A 19,584-nucleotide genomic window follows, 5' to 3' on the forward strand; every position below is an offset into this window, starting at 1 on the left:
GACTATATAAGATTATAAAAACTTTCATCAGAGTTGTGTACAATGTTATTATAGTAAACGAAAACTGAAACGAAAACCAATCATGAAAAAAAAAATTGTAAACTGAAATAAAATAATTAACCGACGTGTTTGAAAAACTAAAACTATACTGAAACTATTATCTTTGACTCCAAAATAAACTTTTTTTATTTTATTTTTTATTTCACCTTTATTTAACCAGGTAAGCCAATTGAGAACAAGTTCTTATTTACAACTGCAGCCTGCCCAAGATAAAGCAAAGCAGTGCGACAAAAACAACAACACAGAGTGACATGGAATAAACAAGCGTACAGTCAATAACACAATAGAAAAAAAGTCTATATACAGTGTGTGCAAATGGCGTAAGGAGGTAAGGCAATAAATACGCCATAGTAGCGAAGTAATTACAATTCAGAAAAGCAACACTGGAGTGATAGATGTGCAGATGATGATGTGCAAGTAGAAATACTGGTGTGCAAAATAGCAAAAAAAATAAAAATAAAAATATGGGGATGAGGTAGGTAGATTGGATGGGCTATTTACAGATGAGCTGTGTACAGCTGCAGCGATCGGTTAGCTGCTCAGATAGCTGATGTTTAAAGTTAGTGAGGGAGATATAAGTCTCCAACTTAAGCAATTTTTGCAATTCGTTCCAGTCATTGGCAGCAGAGAACTGGAAGGAAAGGTGGCCAAAGGGGATGTTGGCTTGACCTGTGAGATATACCTGCTGGAGCGCGTGCTACGGGTGGGTGTTGTTATCGTGACCAGTGAGCTGAGATAAGGCGGAGCTTTACCTAGCAAAGACTTATAGATGACCAGGAGCCAGTGGGTCTGGCGACGAATATGTAGCGAGGGCCAGCCGACGAGAGCATACAGGTCGCAGTGGTGGGTGGTATATGGGGCTTTGGTGACAAAATGGATGGCACTGTGATAGACTACATCCAGTTTACTGAGTAGAGTGTTGGAGGCTATTTTGTAAATGACATCGCAGAAGTCGAGGATCGGTAGGATAGTCAGTTTTACGAGGATATGTTTGGCTGTGTGAGTGAAGGAGGCTTTCTTGCGAAATAGGAAGCCGATTCTAGATTTCATTTTGGATTGGAGATGTTTAATATGAGTCTGGAAGGAGAGTTTACAGTCTAGCCAGACACCTAGGTATTTGTAGTTCTCCGCATATTCCAAGTCAGAACCGTCCAGAGTAGTGATGCTAGAAGGGCGGACGGGTGTGGGCAGCGATTGGTTGAAAAGCATGCATTTAGTTTTACTAGCGTTTAAGAGCAGTTGGAGGCCACGGAAGGAGTGTTGTATGGCATTGAAGCTCGTTTGGAGGTTTGTTAACACAGTGTCCAAAGAAGGGACAGATGTATACCGAATGGTGTCGTCTGCGTAGAGGTGGATCAGTGATTCACCCGCAGCAAGAGCAACATTGTTGATATATACAGAGAAAAGGGTCGGCCCGAAATTTAAACCCTGTGGTACCCCATAGAGACTGCCAGAGGTCCGGACAACAGGCCCTCCAATTTGACACGCTGAACTCTATTTGAGAAGTAGTTAGTGAACCAGGCGAGGCAGTAATTTGAGAAACCAAGGCTGTTGAGTCTGCCGATAAGAATACGGTGATTGACAGAGTCGAAAGCCTTTGCCAGGTCGATGAAGACGGCTGCACAGTACTGTCTGTTATCGATGGCGGTTATGATATCGTTTAATACCTTGAGCATGGCTGAGGTGCACCCGTGACCAGCTCGGAAACCGGATTGCACAGCGGAGAAGGTACGGTGGGATTCGAAATGGTCAGTGATCTGTTTATTAACTTGGCTTTCGAATACTTTAGAAAGGCAGGGCAGGATGTATATAGATCTGTAACAGTTTGGGTCTCGAGTGTCACCTCCTTTGAAGAGGGGGATAACCGCGGCAGCTTTCCAATCTTTAGGGATGTCAGACGATACAAAAGAGAGATTGAACAGACTGGTAATAGGGGTTGCAATAATGGCGGCGGATAATTTTTGAAAGAGAGGGTCCAGATTGTCTAGCCCATTTGATTTAAAATAAAATAAAACCCTGCATGAATTATGTTTAGTTTTAGTGTCATTAAACTATGGCCAAAAATCGAATGGGGTTTTCAAGCTTTTGGGGAATTTTCAAGCAACTGAATCTGGCAGGTTAATGTGGCCAGGAGATGGCGATGTTTCAAAAAGGCCTAGCTTGTGCATCACTGTCACTAGCGATCACTTGCTAAAAGATCAAAAAACATCTAGGTGGCTAACTTTAATTATTCTTATATGAAAACCACCATATTTTTTTGCACCAGTCTCGGCGCTATTCCTTTCAAATCCAAGTCACATTAAGATGAATCCCAAATGTGCGAAGAGTCTGGTGAACCAACATGTCAAATTTGGCCTTCGTTAGCCAATATAGAAACTCCCGGCGCATTGGCTTAATCAGCTGAATCTGCCAACCAATCTTCTCCCACAACACTTTCCCCCTAGCCATCCCCGGTACGCTAGCACAAGCACAAAGCCATGCCTCACAGTCGTGTGATTTGATGATGACAAATACTTTACTCAAGGTCAATCCCATAGAATTCTATGGTCAGCCCCACTAAGGCTAACTTTGAATCGTTGATGTACCAGGCTTATATGCGCTGTGAGCAATAGCCTGGGGACAAGGTTACATTAAGATTGACTTTATAATTTAAACTTAGCCTAACCTTAGCACTCAAGAACCCAAGGACATACACCCATAGGGTTCTAATTTGAACAATGGACCACAGAGAGGCCTACATGTACAACTGTACAGACTCTGTGCCTACAAGTTGATAATCACTGCGTTCAATACGGAAACTTCAGAAATTCGACTTTCATATCAGCCCAAAATTATTTTACAAATACATTTTAACACAGATTCCCACTGAGGTTTTTTGAGCTAATGGAAACTTGGGAGGGAACCAAAAAAAACTGTCGGCCCAAAGCTGTGTTACACAAAAAAAAACTACTGTGGAAATCTGTGGTAAAACTAAGTGTATCTTTTTAATTTGTAAAGTTATTTTGGGATGATAATCAAGTTGAGCGTTCAATCAAGGATCAATTGTTTCTAGATAGAGCATTTCACGCTTGACCAAATCACCTCAGCTAACTGAAACTAAACTGAATTAAAAATTAAAAATTAAAAAACAAATAGAAATAAAAGAAAAATATAAAAAACTACAATAACCTTGGTTGTGTACATCATTATACACCATATATTAATAATGACGTCAATCATCATAGAAATCACCCAAACACTTAATTGAGTGACCAATTCAGACAAGCAGACATGACAATTTATTTTGGATTGTTAAGGTTTTCAGAAAGGCAAAAGAACAACCAGACATTGTATTTATTTACAAACTAGAACAACATTTGCTGAAGAGTATTCACTTCTTTCTTTCTTAAATGTATTTTCTTTCTCTCTTTTTGTATGTATAACTGCTACCAAAATACAATGTTTATTGGCCTGTCATTTGAGTGTTTTGCAGTTCAATCTTGTGTTTATTTCAGTTTTGTCCCTCAGAAATGCACAGATTGTTTTAAATGTCAATTCCTTCATCAGTCAGTGGCTTAATTCTCTCTAATATAACAATAACAACTTAATCCCTTAAATTGTCCTCTACCTGTACACAATTAGCCTCCAGTCAAGTCTCCAGTCAAGTCTCCAGTCTCCTATTGGTTGTCTGTGTGTCCCGTTGCCCTCTTTCTTGGCGTGTGATAGGTCGATGCCACGTCCAGGTGTGTGTGTGTTGCAATTCTAGTCTCCTATTGGTTGACCTTGCGTTCGTTGCTCTCTTTTGATAAGTCCATACCCGGCGAGGAGCTCGACAGACATATCCGACATCCCATAATCATCATAAACGCCCTACGGAAGGATCTATTGAAGAACCCATACAAGAACGGGTTAAGCGACGAGTTAACATACCCCAGCCACAGGAAAAACTCCCACACCTCCACCGCTGTGCTGTAGTCGATGAAGGGATCCACGATGTTGACGGTGAAGAAGGGAAGCCAGAAGAGTAGAAAGACCCCCATGATGATCCCCAGGGTCTTAGCTGCCTTCCTCTCCCTCCTCATGGCGTTGCGGTGCCTCTGCTTCTTGCTGGAGTCCTTGCCCACCCCGGCCGAAAACTGGCTCTCCATGGCGCTGATCTGCATGGCCTGCCGCTTGGCCGCCTTGTAGATCTTCCAGTAGGCTGCCAGCATGACGCCCATGGGCAGGTAGAAGGCCACCAGGGAGGCCATGACGGCGTAGACGCGGTTGACCAGGAAGACGCAGGCGTCCTCGGGCGGCATGGGCACCATGTTCACCCCGGCCTTGTGGAGGCCCAGCATGATGGGGCCGAAGGAGATGAGTAACGGGACGGCCCAACAGACCACGATCAGGAAGGCTACCCGGCCCTGGGACATTTTCAGGTGGTAGACCAAGGGGTTACACACGGCATAGTAGCGGTCGAAGGCAATGGAGCTGAGGTGGAATATGGATGCGGTGCACAGCATGACGTCCAGGCTGGAGTGGACCCGGCAGAAGAGGGCGCCGAAGAGCCAGCAGCCCTCCACGGTGCGCACCATGCTGTAGGGCATGACCACCAACCCCACCAGGCAGTCGGCCACCGCCAAGGACATGACGAACGAGTTGGTGGGCGACTGCAGCTGCTTGTAGTAAGCGATGGCCAAGACCACCAGGAAGTTGCCCACCACTGTGCACAAGATGCCCGCCGTAAAGAAGGCGTACAGGATCACCCGAGATGCCTGGTGCCTCGACGACGTAGCGCAGAAGTCCTCCAGGTCGCCATGGAGAGAAGAAAGGTTGGCATCACCATCCAGATCCTCGGGCCACCCCAAACTGGTATTATCCATGGCTTGGTCTTGTTCTGTCAAAATACACACAACATCCATGATGTGAACGTTTTGGCATGATATAGCAGTAGGGTGAGACATTTCCAAAACAGAACATATTGCCCCTGTGAGCATTCTGTGTGCTCAAACAATCTTACCAATACAAACAAACCACCCAGAATTATGTTGGTTCTGCTTAATCCATCCCTCTCCGAGGCACTTTATCGTTAGTTAAACCTTAAATTGTGTTTTTAGCCTGGCAGAAGAAGCTGATAGTTCTGGTGCCGGGTTTGGGTTCGGGTTCCTATCTAGACTGCAATCTCCTTGGTGCTCTATCTGAGGAAAACCAGACGCTCTCTCTCTCTCTCTTTCTCTCTCTCTCTCTCTCTCTCTCTCTCTCTCTCTCTCTCTCTCTCTCTCTCTCTCTCTCTCTCTCTCTCTCTCTCTCTCTCTCTCTCTCTCTCTCTCTCTCTCTCTCTCTCTCTCTCTCTCTCTCTCTCTCTCTCTCGTTTATCTACAAGCCTCGCCAGCACAAAGGAAATGACAAGTGAACAATGTTGGCAAATCTTATCAGAAACAATCAAACAGCGAGACACCTCCCAGTAAACATGCTCACACTGGCATGATTAGCCCCATGTATGCTGCCAACATTTGGCCAATGCGCCTTTGCTATTTAACAGGAATTTATTAGATTTTTTCATTAAAAAAAATTATACAACTTAATTAAATGCATCAATTCAGTGGGTCATTTTCCGCAAAACAACTAAGAGCGTCAAAGCGCGAGGCACATCGTCTCTTCTGTTTTGGTGCCCTGGCTACCACGGTGTGAACAGTATGAAGCGAGCCCATGCACATGGACAGATACTGTGTGTGAACAGTCACACACAGAGAGCGAAGTCTTGCATCTCACTCATCTCAATATCTGCAGTGCTGCTCATGGCAAAGTCATTTTGCTGAGTCTACCTTTAAGTTTCTCATATAACATATGCACTTAAGTTTTTTTAAGTGAGATGACTTCCTCATGGGCAGTGTACAATATTTTTCTTTATGTATCCATCACACAACAGAACACTTAAACTGGAATGACACTCCCAAAAAGAACTGTGTGCAAACCACGACCCTAAATATTCTAAAGAGCCCCCGCCTTTAGCTGGGCTTGGTGTGGGCTAGCCCCTGTTGGGCTGGTGTGGGCTAGCCCCTGTTGGGCTTGGTGTGGGCTGGCCCCTGTTGGGCTGGTGTGGGCTGGCCCCTGTTGGGCTGGTGTGGGCTGGCACCTGTTGGGCTGGTGTGGGCTAGCCCCTGTTGGGCTTGGTGTGGGCTAGCCCCTGTTGGGCTGGTGTGGGCTAGCCCCTGTTGGGCTTGGTGTGGGCTAGCCCCTGTTGGGCTTGGTGTGGGCTAGCCCCTGTTGGGCTGGTGTGGGCTAGCCCCTGTTGGGCTTGGTGTGGGCTGGCCCCTGTTGGGCTGGTGTGGGCTGGCCCCTGTTGGGCTTGGTGTGGGCTAGCCCCTGTTGGGCTTGGTGTGGGCTAGCCCCTGTTGGGCTGGTGTGGGCTGGCCCCTGTTGGGCTTGGTGTGGGCTAGCCCCTGTTGGGCTTGGTGTGGGCTAGCCCCTGTTGGGCTGGTGTGGGCTGGCCCCTGTTGGGCTGGTGTGGGCTGGCCCCTGTTGGGCTGGTGTGGGCTGGCCCCTGTTGGGCTGGTGTGGGCTGGCACCTGTTGGGCTGGTGTGGGCTAGCCCCTGTTGGGCTGGTGTGGGCTAGCCCCTGTTGGGCTGGTGTGGGCTAGCCCCTGTTGGGCTGGTGTGGGCTAGCCCCTGTTGGGCTGGTGTGGGCTGGCCCCTGTTGGGCTGGTGTGGGCTAGCCCCTGTTGGGCTGGTGTGGGCTGGCCCCTGTTGGGCTGGTGTGGGCTGGCACCTGTTGGGCTGGTGTGGGCTAGCCCCTGTTGGGCTGGTGTGGGCTGGCCCCTGTTGGGCTGGTGTGGGCTGGCACCTGTTGGGCTGGTGTGGGCTAGCCCCTGTTGTGCTGGTGTGGGCTGGCCCCTGTTGGGCTGGTGTGGGCTGGTGTGTGCTAGCCCCTGTTGGGCTGGTGTGGGCTGGTGTGGGCTGGCACCTGTTGGGCTGGTGTGGGCTGGTGTGTGCTAGCCCGTGCTCACCTTGCTCAACTACCCACATGGGGCCAATGGGGTCATGTTTGCTGGGATGATGCCTATGTGGGACTCGGAGGCGGCAATTTTGGAAAACTGTCAAGCACAATGCAAAAGAAAGCACTTTGTTTGACCTTCCCTGGGCTCTCTTTTCCCCAGTGGAACCTTCAAGAATATTCCCCTGTGGATACAGCTGTCATCAGTTCTGTTGGAATGGAACTGTCCAGCAGGAAACATAATCACACACTGTGACAGATAGTCAGGCATAACGTTTTACACCATTCAACTGAACCCTTTGGGTGACCCATTTAACCGTGGCACAAAGCAGTATACTCCTTTCTCTCCTGAACGTAACTGATGCTTGCAGGGTGTTCTGGTGATTTCCTATCTGGCAGGTTGGTAGAGTAGGTTGTTCGTGGTCAAGTACAGTGTCCATATTAGAATAGCATCTGTCCACAAACTGTCCTAATATGTCCACTATACTCCTGAGAAGGGCTGATTGAAAGCAGGGTTAGCACTGCTTTGCTGTTGCAGTGATAATGTCTAATCTGTTAGGCATTATCATGCACAGTGAACGTAATATTACTCAGATGGGCGTTTGGTACGCAACTCATCGAGTGACTGCGGTAGGAAAGCAGCAGCAGGAGGTGTTCATTGTTTGGGAGACTAAAGCAGAGCGAAACGGTTCTGGTTCAGTAAGAATTGCTTTTTAATTAACACCAAAGGGACTGTCGTGCTGTAGTGAGGGGAAAGGGAAGGGGGCCGAGTGAAGCAATATCCCCTGCTCCTGTCAGTCATACTGACATGCCAAAACAAAAGCCTTCATCATCATCATCATCATCATCTTTATCACGGTCACGGTACTTGTGAATATTGTTGCCACTACTATCATCATTATCATCAACAGCGCTGTCATTCCTATTCTGGTCATTCTTAGTCGTCATCGTTGTCATCATTCTCAGGAGCAGAATTCACGCTTTTACGAGAGACCAAATAGCAAGAAGGAACACCATTCCTCTCATCTTATGACAGTTGACCGGATTCTATCAGATAGTTCTCACCTTTCCTTATTTATACTTAAACCAATACTGCATTTGTAAATCAAGCAACTCCACATAACCTACTTATATCAGCCCTGCAATGAAACAGAATCGAATCAAAGTTCTCGGCCTGACACAGAATGTCTCGTCTGAAATGTTACCATATTCCCTATATAGTGCATACATTTTACTAGGGCCCCACAACACTATAAAGAGTACGCAGACAGAGAATGTCTGTGGGACCATTAATGGGACAAGGAGTTCGATTTGGAATGTCCCAGACTCCACATTTACAGAAAGTTCTATCTCAATCAGTAAATCAGTGGGTCAAATCAACTAGGCTTCTCTGAAAAGAATCTCCACTAAACTCGATATGTTGTCTCTTTCCAGTGCATGATGGTTTTGGGAGCTTTGGAAGTTGGTTCAATGGATCAAGGGCCACGATGGATCTCGGTCGATGTGATTACAGAAATATGTTATGTTCTCCCAACTTCACAGACAGACAGACTCCACACAGTGCGCACAAACACACACACACACACACACACACACATCACCCCACACACAAACACCTTCAAAACAAAGTATGAGTACAAACTAAAATAATAACTCTACCCAGTGCACATAGGGTTGCTTGTTGCTTCTGGTCTTCTAAGAAGGGGGCGTGTGAACTGACACAGACAGACAGAACACGGCGCCCACTACTGAGTGGTCAAGAGAGGAGGGCGGAACACATCAGAACAGGAGCAGGGAATGTGTGTGGGTGTTTGTGCGAGTCTTTCTGAGGTTGGAAGAACGTGTGTGTTTGAGAGAGAGAGAGCCTGTCATCCTCAACTCGATCTCATCGTTTCGATGTATTATAGATGAACATCTATTTTTGACTCGTTCATTTTGTGTGGTTACAGGATAAGAACAGAAACTGAGTCATTGAACACTGGTCACTTTAATAATGTTTACCCACTGTTTTACACACTTTATATGTATATACTGTATTCTAGTCATGGCTCATCCTATATAACTACTGCTGTACACCTTTTCTATTCATATACTGTCCATACTGTCTATACACACCATTATATACATATACATATACACAAACAAATATATATATATATTCTGCACTCTTACATTGCTCAATCTGATATGTCTTTCTTTTGGGGGGGGATTTATGTGTATAGTTTTTTAATTGTTTTATTTTATTACTGAACTGTTGGAGCGAGAAACACGAGCATTTCACTGCACCTGCGACAACCTCTGCACATCTCTGCGCGCGGCCAATAAACTTAGATTTGTCTTGATTCTAAACAACTCAAAGAGTTAAGTTGACAGTAGGTATTAATTCTGAGTGGTTAAAAGGCTAGGGCTATTAGTAGCAAGTATTCTCGCGGCTTGCTAGAGCATTGTGAACTGCGGTGGTAAGCAACGCTCTTCGGCTCCCAACATCACGAGTTGGTGCCCAGTGCTGGGTAATCTTTATTTTTTTTGTGCTGAAGAAGGCATATATCGACGTTCTCAGGACCTTTCCAGACTCCAAAATCGCTGTCTATTTGTGGCGATCGGGCTGGTCTTCCTGTCTATCGAGTGTTGTGTCCCTATATCTGCATCCTTTGAGAAACACTGCAGAGAGGATTTGATGCAATGTTGCTAACAACCAACATTAAACGTTTAGTTTCCATGATCAGAGGAGTGCAACAGTTAGTCTATATAAAACCCATAATAGCCTGAAGCTCATTAAAATCCATTGGAGTGGACAGCACATAGCTCCCCACTCTAATCCCTCCGGGGTGAGAAGCCGACTTTGGATGTCCTCTATTTGTTTAGCTTCTACCTCTTATCTAATCATTACTAAGGACTGACACTGATCGTTTCCTGCTCATCGCTTTTAATCTCTCCACACATTCAAAAGCAGAGGGATTGTATGTTGGGATTGTTCATTAGGGTGCAGCGTTTCAAAAGATTGTGCAACGGAAAACGGATCTTCCCATTTCAGCCTATTATTGCACTTTTGAGTCATGTTAGTTTTGTACGAGCACTCCTATGGCATTATCTAAAGTAAGCAGATTCACTTCACTTTCTATTGGAAGTGAGGGGCTGTTCCAAATTGTCTAGCGGTATATTTATCATTACTGTAAATCCATCATTTATTATTTTGAGAGTATCTCTTGATATCTTTGTCAGAAGGGTAGCATGTGAGTTTAGTAATAATTGCAAATGATTCATTCAAATGAATCATTATTTGACTCCTGGCCGGTTTATATGAGTTTTATTACATTCAGTGCTGACAGAATTATCACAGATTAAAAATGATAGATGTTCACCAGGGGTCAATTCACATGGATGGCTGTGGATTGTGTAATTAATTGTGGAAATGTGGAAACTGATATTGATATAAACTGGGACTGGACTAAATTTACAATATAGAAAAAAATATTGTCACTGCTCAAAAACTGCATGTTATGCCACAGTGAGATAAAGACAGTGAACCTAAGCAAGACAATGGCAAAGCACATATAACACAACATGTCTACCCAATGTGACATGGTTTAACCAATGTGAAAAATTGTGTACAAAAAAGCTAGTGATATTGTTATCGAATGTATAATAAAGCTGTCAACTGTAACTTTGCACATTCATCCAAATTTGTTTGAATTTGCCTGATTTAACCAGTCGACTAATTTCCATCCGCACTCCTAATTGAGTAAAAATATTCAAGATACCATCTGTAGTCAATAGAGATGAATTCCAATTCATCCAACTCTTGATTTGAAAACATTTTATCCACAAAAGAATGCCTGGCACAAACACCTTTTTGGAAAAGCGTGAAAGCACATGAAGGAAAGAGAGTACTCACCTGTGATTGAGACGGTTGGTCGTCCGTCCTCATTTCACCATACTGCACATCACAGGACAACAGGAGTCTGGTTCCTTTCTTATCTCTCATCTCTCGTCATGATGAAGGGACGAGGAGACGCGGAGGTGTGTATCGCTCTAATGAAAGGCACCAATCAAGGTAAACTAAGACAGTCCCCTGTCATCATACACAAAAGGGTGGATGGGTAACAAAAGGGAGGTGGTCGGGGGGAAAGGCAGGGTTGGGCATTGTGATGCTAATACTGACACTTGTCTCTCACTTTCATCCCTCTGTTAAAGACACCTTTGCTACATCCCTGACTCTATCAGCTTGATTCTACCAGAGGATGGGAACGACTCACATACTGTGCAAGACTACTACCCACAAGACTATATTAGCCCGCAGAGATAAAGCCAAGGCATTAGCTCTGGGAGCCAATGCAAGTCTTCAGGTCTCAGGCAAGGTTACTCTTCACTTGAGTGTGGTTCCAAACCACCCTGTTACATGTGCATAAGTGCATAGTGGGTGACTACCTGAGTATCTGATAGGTACCTACCATCCCTGCTGTCCTCCCACCACTAGACAAGGGCTGTGTTCCAAATAGCACCATAATACCTATATAGTGCACTACCTTTGACTATGGCCCGGGTCAAAAACAGTGCACTATTTAGGCAACAGGGTGCCTTTGGTACGCAGCCTGGATCTCATGCTCTTCTTTCATCTCCCCAGTAACGCATTAAAGTGGAGCCAATTTCCCCACCCCTATTCAACATACCTGGGTTCTCTAGCTCAGCCAGGGATGGGGACCGCTTTCTGTCTCAAGTGTAGCATGGTGGATGTATTTGAATGAATTAACCATGCTGGGAGTTTTTTAATTAAGCTGGGATAAAAGGCCTTGTTCGCTTGCCCAACTAGTGTTTTTTCAGACCAGTCATTCATATGTGTAATGAGAGTGTTTCCCTCTGCAGCGGAGAGGGGAGGAAAGGTGAGGAAGAGAGGAGCAACGGTCGGCGGGCACATCTGTTGCTTTTGAAAAGGAAGGACGTGGTTGGATTCTTAGGCGATTTGTTATGTTCACTCAAGGGGGTTTAATTGGCCTGGCTGTTTAATCGAGAACATGATCACGCATATTATTACAGGAAGAGGCAGCATGAGGGTTATGGTGGGGAAGAATATGTTTTAATGTTGTCAATGTGCAACTGATGTAACAGAGGCGAGTCGGTGGAGTAAACCATGCTAAAGTAACCTTATCTTGCTTTGGCTAAAAGGCTTATATGCTCTACTGATTAGTTGTGTCCCTCAAGATGGGGCCTTTCTCACAACAATGGCACCTAATTGTTTCTGTGAGTCCCAGAAGAAACACTCACGGCCAATCACAAAATCCTCTCAACCCTTATCCCCAAAAAACTGCCCCAAAATGACCTCTAATTGTTAAAGGGCTATCAGTTGTCTGCCACAAGAGATTGATGGCTTACAGTGGAGTCGGATGGCTCGCTCCAGACCTGGGATCAAATAGTATCTGTTTTCTTCCAAACACTTTGAATATTTGATTGAAACTGCCTAGAGTGCAGGATGGGAAAGGACTTTCAATCAAACTCTCATGAAGGAAAACAAGTATGATTTGAATCCAGGTCTAATTGTCTCTGACTGTTACTCTGGGCAGGGCCAGGGCACCGTGACTCAGACTAACATATGGAATTGTTTTAAGATGGTCATACCAAGGATCATTTAGATATTTGATTTTGAATTAAGGTATCAAAAATATATTTAAAAATGATTGGATGAAAAATTTAATTTGGCATTTCTGTTTCACTATGTCATGACTCTCGCTCCTGGGTGAGGATCAAAGATAGCCCCCTCCCTCTCTCTCTCCCACCAGGGAGGAAGAGGGGGAGTGGGGCCGGTTCTTTGACTTCAACGACCGGTCGTAAACTTTCTCTCTCTTGCACTGCAGTATAGAGAAGTCAAAAATCATTTGTGTGTAGAGAGAGACTCTTGCCAAAACCTCAAACCTCAAAAGATTGGACATGGGAACATTAGTTTTCAAATCCAAACGTCTGGATCCCCAGCAGGATTCCAAACAATACATCCTGTCAAAAGTGTATTGTTTTGTGATATCATTACGACGGTATAACTAAATAACTGTAACTCTACAACTGTATACGTCCCAGATATATGATTCACATCTAAATGTTGTAAAACTTATGTGATTAAATATGAAACAATTTGTGTGAACATTAAATGTGATTTTAGCCTTCTAGAGGAGAATTGTTTTTCATGTAAGCTTTTGCCGAGTCAGTGACCACGCCCACGTGAGGCATTGTGACAACGTGATGGAACCGCCCTTCAAGGTGAGTGCATAAAATGACTGCTAACGAAATTTTCATTAGACCAGAAAGCATGGAGCGGTGGCTACACGTTGAAATGGTTTAAAACTACAAGGCCAGAAAGCGTGGAGTGGTGGCTACACGTTGAAATTGTTTAAAACATAAAGACCAGTTATATGTGCAGCGTGAGCTGAATACATTGAAATGGTTTAAAACTACCAGACCAGAAAATGGTAAGACTCAAACTCTCGAGTGACGAAGATAAAGACTACATCAGAACCTTCAGTCTGCAGCTGTTTACCGCGTGTGTACCTTTGAAGGATCTAGTGTAATGAACTACTACAACTGAGGACATTGTGACCTCTGGTGGACAACCAGAGACTTACATCGAACTACTCACCATTGACGGACGAGTGGTTTCAACAGAGAGATGGCAAAGGAATACACACGTAAATATGTGTTGCATTTCTTTTCGAATGAGCAGTCGTTCATGTTCATTTTTCATGAGCATAGCTTCCACATGTATGTACCAGCCCACTCTCTTTGTCTCTCCCACTCTCTTTATCTTACCCCTCCCCTTCCATTGTGTAAAAAGCCGTCATATCAAGGTAGTCCACTAGGGACTTTTCATTGCATTATGTTAGTAGTCAATTCAACGTATACCGTGTGTGTGTATGTGTGTGTGTGTGTTTATGCATTTCTGTCTGATTATTTACTTAGTTAAAAAATAAATAATTAAGCCAATTTGTGTATAGCTGAATCATCATTTAGACTAGGGTTCTTGCAGGTCTCGAAGAATTTTGCGACGTTCAGAATGAGACTGCTATGAGGTAATAACGATTAATGGATGACAGGTATGATAACGATATCGATATATTCTTGAGTTCATTCGAGAAACGGTAACTCATTAAACAAACTTTTTCTGCGGTGCCCCGAGTTAAGTGTTACATTATGAATTGATACATGTAATAATTATACATAGTTAATTGATTTGATAAAATAGCCATCGTCACATTAATCACATCACAACAACTACATGGAACAACAGATAATCCCCCCAAAAAATCGAAATGAAGTTTGTTCTGGAGTGTCTGTCCTATATCTGCGAGATATAAGAAATATCAGGATTATTTATCTCATTATTTTAGGCACTAAACTATCTCCATGCATGCGTTCATATTTTTTTTTACTGGTATTGGGACCTTCAGACGTGTCTTGTGAGGGTTGTGGAGAACACCATCATGTTCGTGAGCGTCTCAGACTGACTCCGACAGAGGGGTCATATTAGTGTGTAGCCCAAACCGTTCGGACAGAAGTTGGCAGAAGAGGCTGCACCGACTTCATACGAGTCTTGTGAGGCTTGTCAAACCCATCTCAGCCCTGTGCATAATTATACTTTCATATCCTATTTCACTGCTATTGCTATGGAGACCCATTCAATATTCATGAGTTTGTATATTGAGGATCAATTCATCCTCATCTGCGTTCCTTTAATGAAGTCGGGATGCTTTCAAATAGACATTTGTGTGTATTAAAACGCAATCTTTTAATACAGTGCTGCATGCAGACTAAGCCGCAGTCGTTCCTTTGACACACTTCCATAATATCCAATCATATAAAATGTGACACATTTCCTAACTGCTAAAGGTCTTCCATGTACTTAATTATTAATAGTTTTATTAGGACTGTGTCCCAAATGGCACCCTATTCACTACATGGTGCACTTTTGACCATAGCCCTATGGATATGTAGGGAATAATGTGCCATTTCGGAAGGACACTAGATGTACTGTACCACCCGACACCTAATGCATATGAAATGTCAACTCCACAGACTAAAAACCTGTATTGAATCAAGGATAGCAGAAGACTGGTCCTCGTCTCTAAACAACAATAGTTGGTGCAATAATGTTCCCTATTAACATACTGTATATATTCTTAAGAACACACATCAAAGAACACACATTAAAGGGGGTAAATGTTTAATAAAGGTTCATGTTCAATAAAACATTTATCAAAAATATTTTTGGGGAACTGTTAAATAAAGGTTTGAGACCTGACCAGACCATAACAGAAAACTGTCCAAGTGAGCCACCTTTAAATAGTCACACTGAGTGTGAACGTATTGCTTTAAGAAATACAAAGCCTGGCATTTTAGATCAATAAAAGAACCTTAGACTATGACACACTAGGATCACCTTTTCAATGGACAATCTTCAAGCATGCAGAGCAACCTTTAAAGCCATCTGTTATGAGTCATTTTTGTAAGGGTTTTAACCTTTATCTGTCTCTCTTTGTCCCTCCTCCCTCACTAAAAGGTGCACCCTTTGGGGTACCCAGGACCGAGTTTGGGAAACGCTGACTTAGGAGTTTAGTTGCATCAGTAGGACTATGTCTGCGTTCCAAATGGCACTATATTCCCTATATAATGCACTACTTTTGATTCCTTATATAGTGCTTACAATTTATAGGCTGAGGTAATAGGGTGCCATTTGGAAAGCGGCCCATTTCAGGGAAGGCAATCACAGGAAGGAAGACCAGGAAGTAAAAGTTTACGAGTCATTTTCCCTTTAGAAATGGTCTATGGACGTCACATAGCAGCTTTCATGATCTTAACTTGCTATATTAATCAATGTAGCATCCAGCTGCTATCCAAACGCAAGCCAAATCTAGTGTAAAACTGAACGTTTCACAGTGCATGCCATTTCTAATTGTTGTTTTCCCGGTATGCACTCTCTAACTATTGGCAAGCTCAAAACCTCCTGGCTGATCTGTTTACATTTCTCCTTGATCTTCTTTAATAAATTGACGAATTTTGTTGTCAGTCACCCGTTTCCTGGGAAATCACGAGTCTTGAAAGGTGATGCATGGTCAGATGAAACCACGTTGACAGAAACCAAAATAACATGGGACAGGCCCAAAGTCCTTGATTTTGTTTTGCCGCATAGAAACCAGCAGCGAAGGCCAAGAGAGAAGAATGCTGCATCAAAAGAAGTTCATTTCAATAACTGTAATTGGAAACAACATTAAGATCCAATCTTTGAAGCCATTTCAAGGCGATAATTAAGAGACTGCACTCTCCAGAGCTTTTAGTTGTGGCCCTAATGACCAAGCTGGTCCTAGGTAGATACTTGATAGAAGAGTAGGGGAGTGAGCGTGTGTGTGTGTGTGTGTGTGTGTGTGTGTGTGTGTGTGTGTGTGTGTGTGTGTGTGTGTGTGTGTGTGTGTGTGTGTGTGTGTGTGTGTGTGTGTGTGTGTGTGTGTGTGTGTGTGTGTGTGTGTGTGGACGTGTTTAACTATTCTTGTGGGGACCAGAATTCCCTACAAGAATAGTAAACGAACAAAAAGTTGACCAGCTTAGGACATTTTGTTAGTCCCCACAAGGTCAAATGCTATTTCTAGGGGGTTTAGGGTTAAGGTTAGAATTAGTGTTAGGGTTAGAATTAAGTTAAATATTAAGGTTAGGAGCTAGGGTTAGTTGTAGGGTTAGGGTTAGGAGCTAGGGTTAGGGTTAGGGTTAGGATAAAGTTTAGGTTTTTGGGTTAGGGTTAGGGGTTAGGGAAAATAGGATTTTGAATGGGACTGAATTGTATGTCCCCACAAGGTTAGCTGTACAAGACTGTGTGTGTGTGTGTGTGTGTGTGTGTGTGTGTGTGTGTGTGTGTGTGTGTGTGTGTGTGTGTGTGTGTGTGTGTGTGTGTGTGTGTGTGTGTGTGTGTGTGTGTGTGTGTGTGTGTGTGTGTGTGTGTGTGTGTGTGTGTGTGTGTGCGCTTTCGGTCAATGGCCTGAATGGCCTGTTATTGTCAAGTCTAATTTAGTCCTAACGATTGATCTCTCCTTAACGATCTGCCACTGAGTCAAAACAATGATAAACAATGTTTTCCGTTAAAATGTGCTGACACAGGCTGCACCCGTTTAGGAAGTGAACTAAGCTGAACTAGCTTATCTCTCTGGCACAGAGTGAAATTACCATTATCACTGCTCAATAGAAAAGCTCCATTAGTTGCGTAATCTATCCAAATTGGTTCTTAACAAAGAAATGTTGTGAGAAATGTAGTGGATCACATAATATAACAGATATGTTCCACTCTACTAGAGTCTCACACATCAATCATTTGTGAAACAATATATATATATATATACAGTATATTTAAATTAATGATCATGCCCTTGGAAAGTATTGTGAACACACAAAGCAATGAGCGTGATTGTATTTTTTTGTGATTACATAAGATTTAAAAAAGATATACTGTATATCTAAAAAAAATGTAGAAATATATAACACCTCTAGTGAATAGAGTTGGCTCTTTAAAGGTGAACCAATAAATAAGAAGCCATAAAAAAAACCTAAAGGTAGAGAAAATGCTGTACATTACACAACATCCAAGAATCAGAATGGTGATAGCTTTGATATTTTGATATTACATCGGTTTTTCAAAGAATAAGCATTTGCTCAGTGATCCTTGACATTGCACTCAAACTAAAATTGCAACCACACAAAAATTATGGAAATAAGCTACAGTACATACAAATACAGTTGAAGTCGGAAGTTTACATACACCTTAGCCAAATACATTTAAACTCAGTTTTTCACAATTCCTGACATTTAATCCTAGTAAAAATTCCCTGTTTAGGATCACCATTTTATTTTAAGAATGTGAAATGTCAGAATAATAGTAGAGAGAATGATTTATTTCAGCTTTCATTTCTTTCATCACATTCCCAGTGGGTCAGAAGTTTACATACACTCAATTCGTATTTGGTAGCATTGCCTTTAAATTGTTTAACTTGGGTCAAATGTTTTGGGTAGCCTTCCACAAGCTTCCCACAATAAGTTGGGTGAATTTTGTCCCATTCCTCCTAACAGAGCTGGTGTAACTGAGTCAGGTTTGTAGGCCTCTGCTCGCACACGCTTTTTCAGTTCTACCCACACATTTTCTATAGGATTGAGGTCAGGGCTTTGTGATGGCCACTCCAATACCTTGACTTTGTTGTCCTTAAGCCATTTTGCCACAACTTTGGAAGTATGCTTGGGGTCATTGTCCATTTGTAAGACCCATTTGCGACCAACCTTTAACTTCCTGACTGATGTCTTGAGATGTTGCTTCAATATATCCACATCATTTTTCTTCGTCATATGCCATCTATTTTGTGAACTGCACCAGTCCCTCCTGCAGCAAAGCACCCCCACAACATGATGCTGCCACCCCCGTGCTTCACGGTTGGGATGGTGTTCTTCGGCTTGCAAGGCTCCCTCTTTTTCCTCCAAACATGACGATGCTCATTATGGCCAAACAATTAGATTTTTGTTTCATCAGACCAGAGGACATTTCTCCAAAAAGTGTGATCTTTGTCCCCATGTGCAGTTGCAAACCGTAGTCTGGCTTTTTTATGGTGGTTTTGGAGCATAGGCTTCATCCTTGCTGAGCGGCCTTTCAGGTTAGGTCGATATAGGACTTGTTTAACTGTGGAAATAGATACTTTTGTATCTGTTTCCTCCAGCATCTTCACAAGGTCCTTTGCTGTTGTTCTGGGATTGATTTGCACTTTTCGCACCAAAGTACGTTCATTTCTAGGAGACAGAACACGTCTCCTTCCTGATCAGTATGATGGCTGCTTGGTCCCATGGTGTTTATACTTGAGTACTATTGTTTGTACAGATGAACGTGGTACCTTCAGGCGTTTGGAAATTGCTCCCAAGGATGAACCAGACTTGTGGAGGTCTACAATTTTTCTCTGAGGTCTTGGCTGATTTCTTTTGGTTTTACCATGATGTCAAGCAGAGGCACTGAGTTTGAAGGAAGGCCTTGAAATACATCCACAAGTACACCTCCAATTGACTCAAATTATGTAAATTAGCCTATCCGAAGCTTCTAAAGCCATGACATAATTTTCTTGAATTTTCCAAGCTGTTTAAAGGCACAGTCAACTTAGTGTATGTAAACTTCTGACCCACTGGAATTGCGATACAGTGAATTATAAGTGAAATAATCTGTCTGTGAACAATTGTTGGAAAAATGACTTGTGTCATGCACAAAGTAGATGTCCTAACCAACTTGCCAAAACTATAGTTTGTTAACAAGACCTTTGTGGAGTGGTTGAAAAACAAGTTTTAATGACTCCAACCTAAGTGTATGTAAACTTCCGACATCAACTGTATATCAGATTTTATTTTTTAAGATTTGATCTTTACTTCTGAGAGACGGACTAAATCAAATTACAGAAAACATAACATTTTCATTGGTCTTCTCCCAAAAGCCAGAATGTCCTCACAAGCCCCTTCCCCTGCAATAAAACAAAGAGAGGGAACATTTTTAGTGGACAAACTTAGAAATTGCCTTCAATATA

The 19,584-nt window shown here is 43.2% G+C and overlaps 2 protein-coding genes across 2 annotated transcripts in view; both read right to left on the reverse strand.

Moving 5' to 3' along the window:
* Nucleotides 1-3,319: 3,319 nt before the first annotated feature.
* LOC139577867 (trace amine-associated receptor 3-like) lies at nucleotides 3,320-5,037 on the reverse strand. Its single transcript, XM_071405010.1, has one exon. The coding sequence runs from the start codon at nucleotides 5,016-5,018 to the stop codon at nucleotides 3,810-3,812; it is 1,209 nt and encodes a 402-aa protein (XP_071261111.1). The 5' UTR covers nucleotides 5,019-5,037; the 3' UTR covers nucleotides 3,320-3,809.
* Nucleotides 5,038-15,201: 10,164 nt separating this feature from the next.
* Nucleotides 15,202-19,584, reverse strand: part of LOC139578910 (atrial natriuretic peptide receptor 1) — a 34,698-nt gene continuing 30,315 nt past the window's right edge. Inside the window, exon 28 of the mRNA XM_071407044.1 lies at nucleotides 15,202-19,521. Coding sequence (XP_071263145.1) covers nucleotides 19,474-19,521 — 48 coding nt within the window. The 3' untranslated portion in view covers nucleotides 15,202-19,473. The remainder of the gene's footprint in view (nucleotides 19,522-19,584) is intronic.

This window comes from Salvelinus alpinus, chromosome 6, assembly GCF_045679555.1.
Source record: "Salvelinus alpinus chromosome 6, SLU_Salpinus.1, whole genome shotgun sequence".
Lineage (NCBI taxonomy): Eukaryota > Metazoa > Chordata > Actinopteri > Salmoniformes > Salmonidae > Salvelinus > Salvelinus alpinus.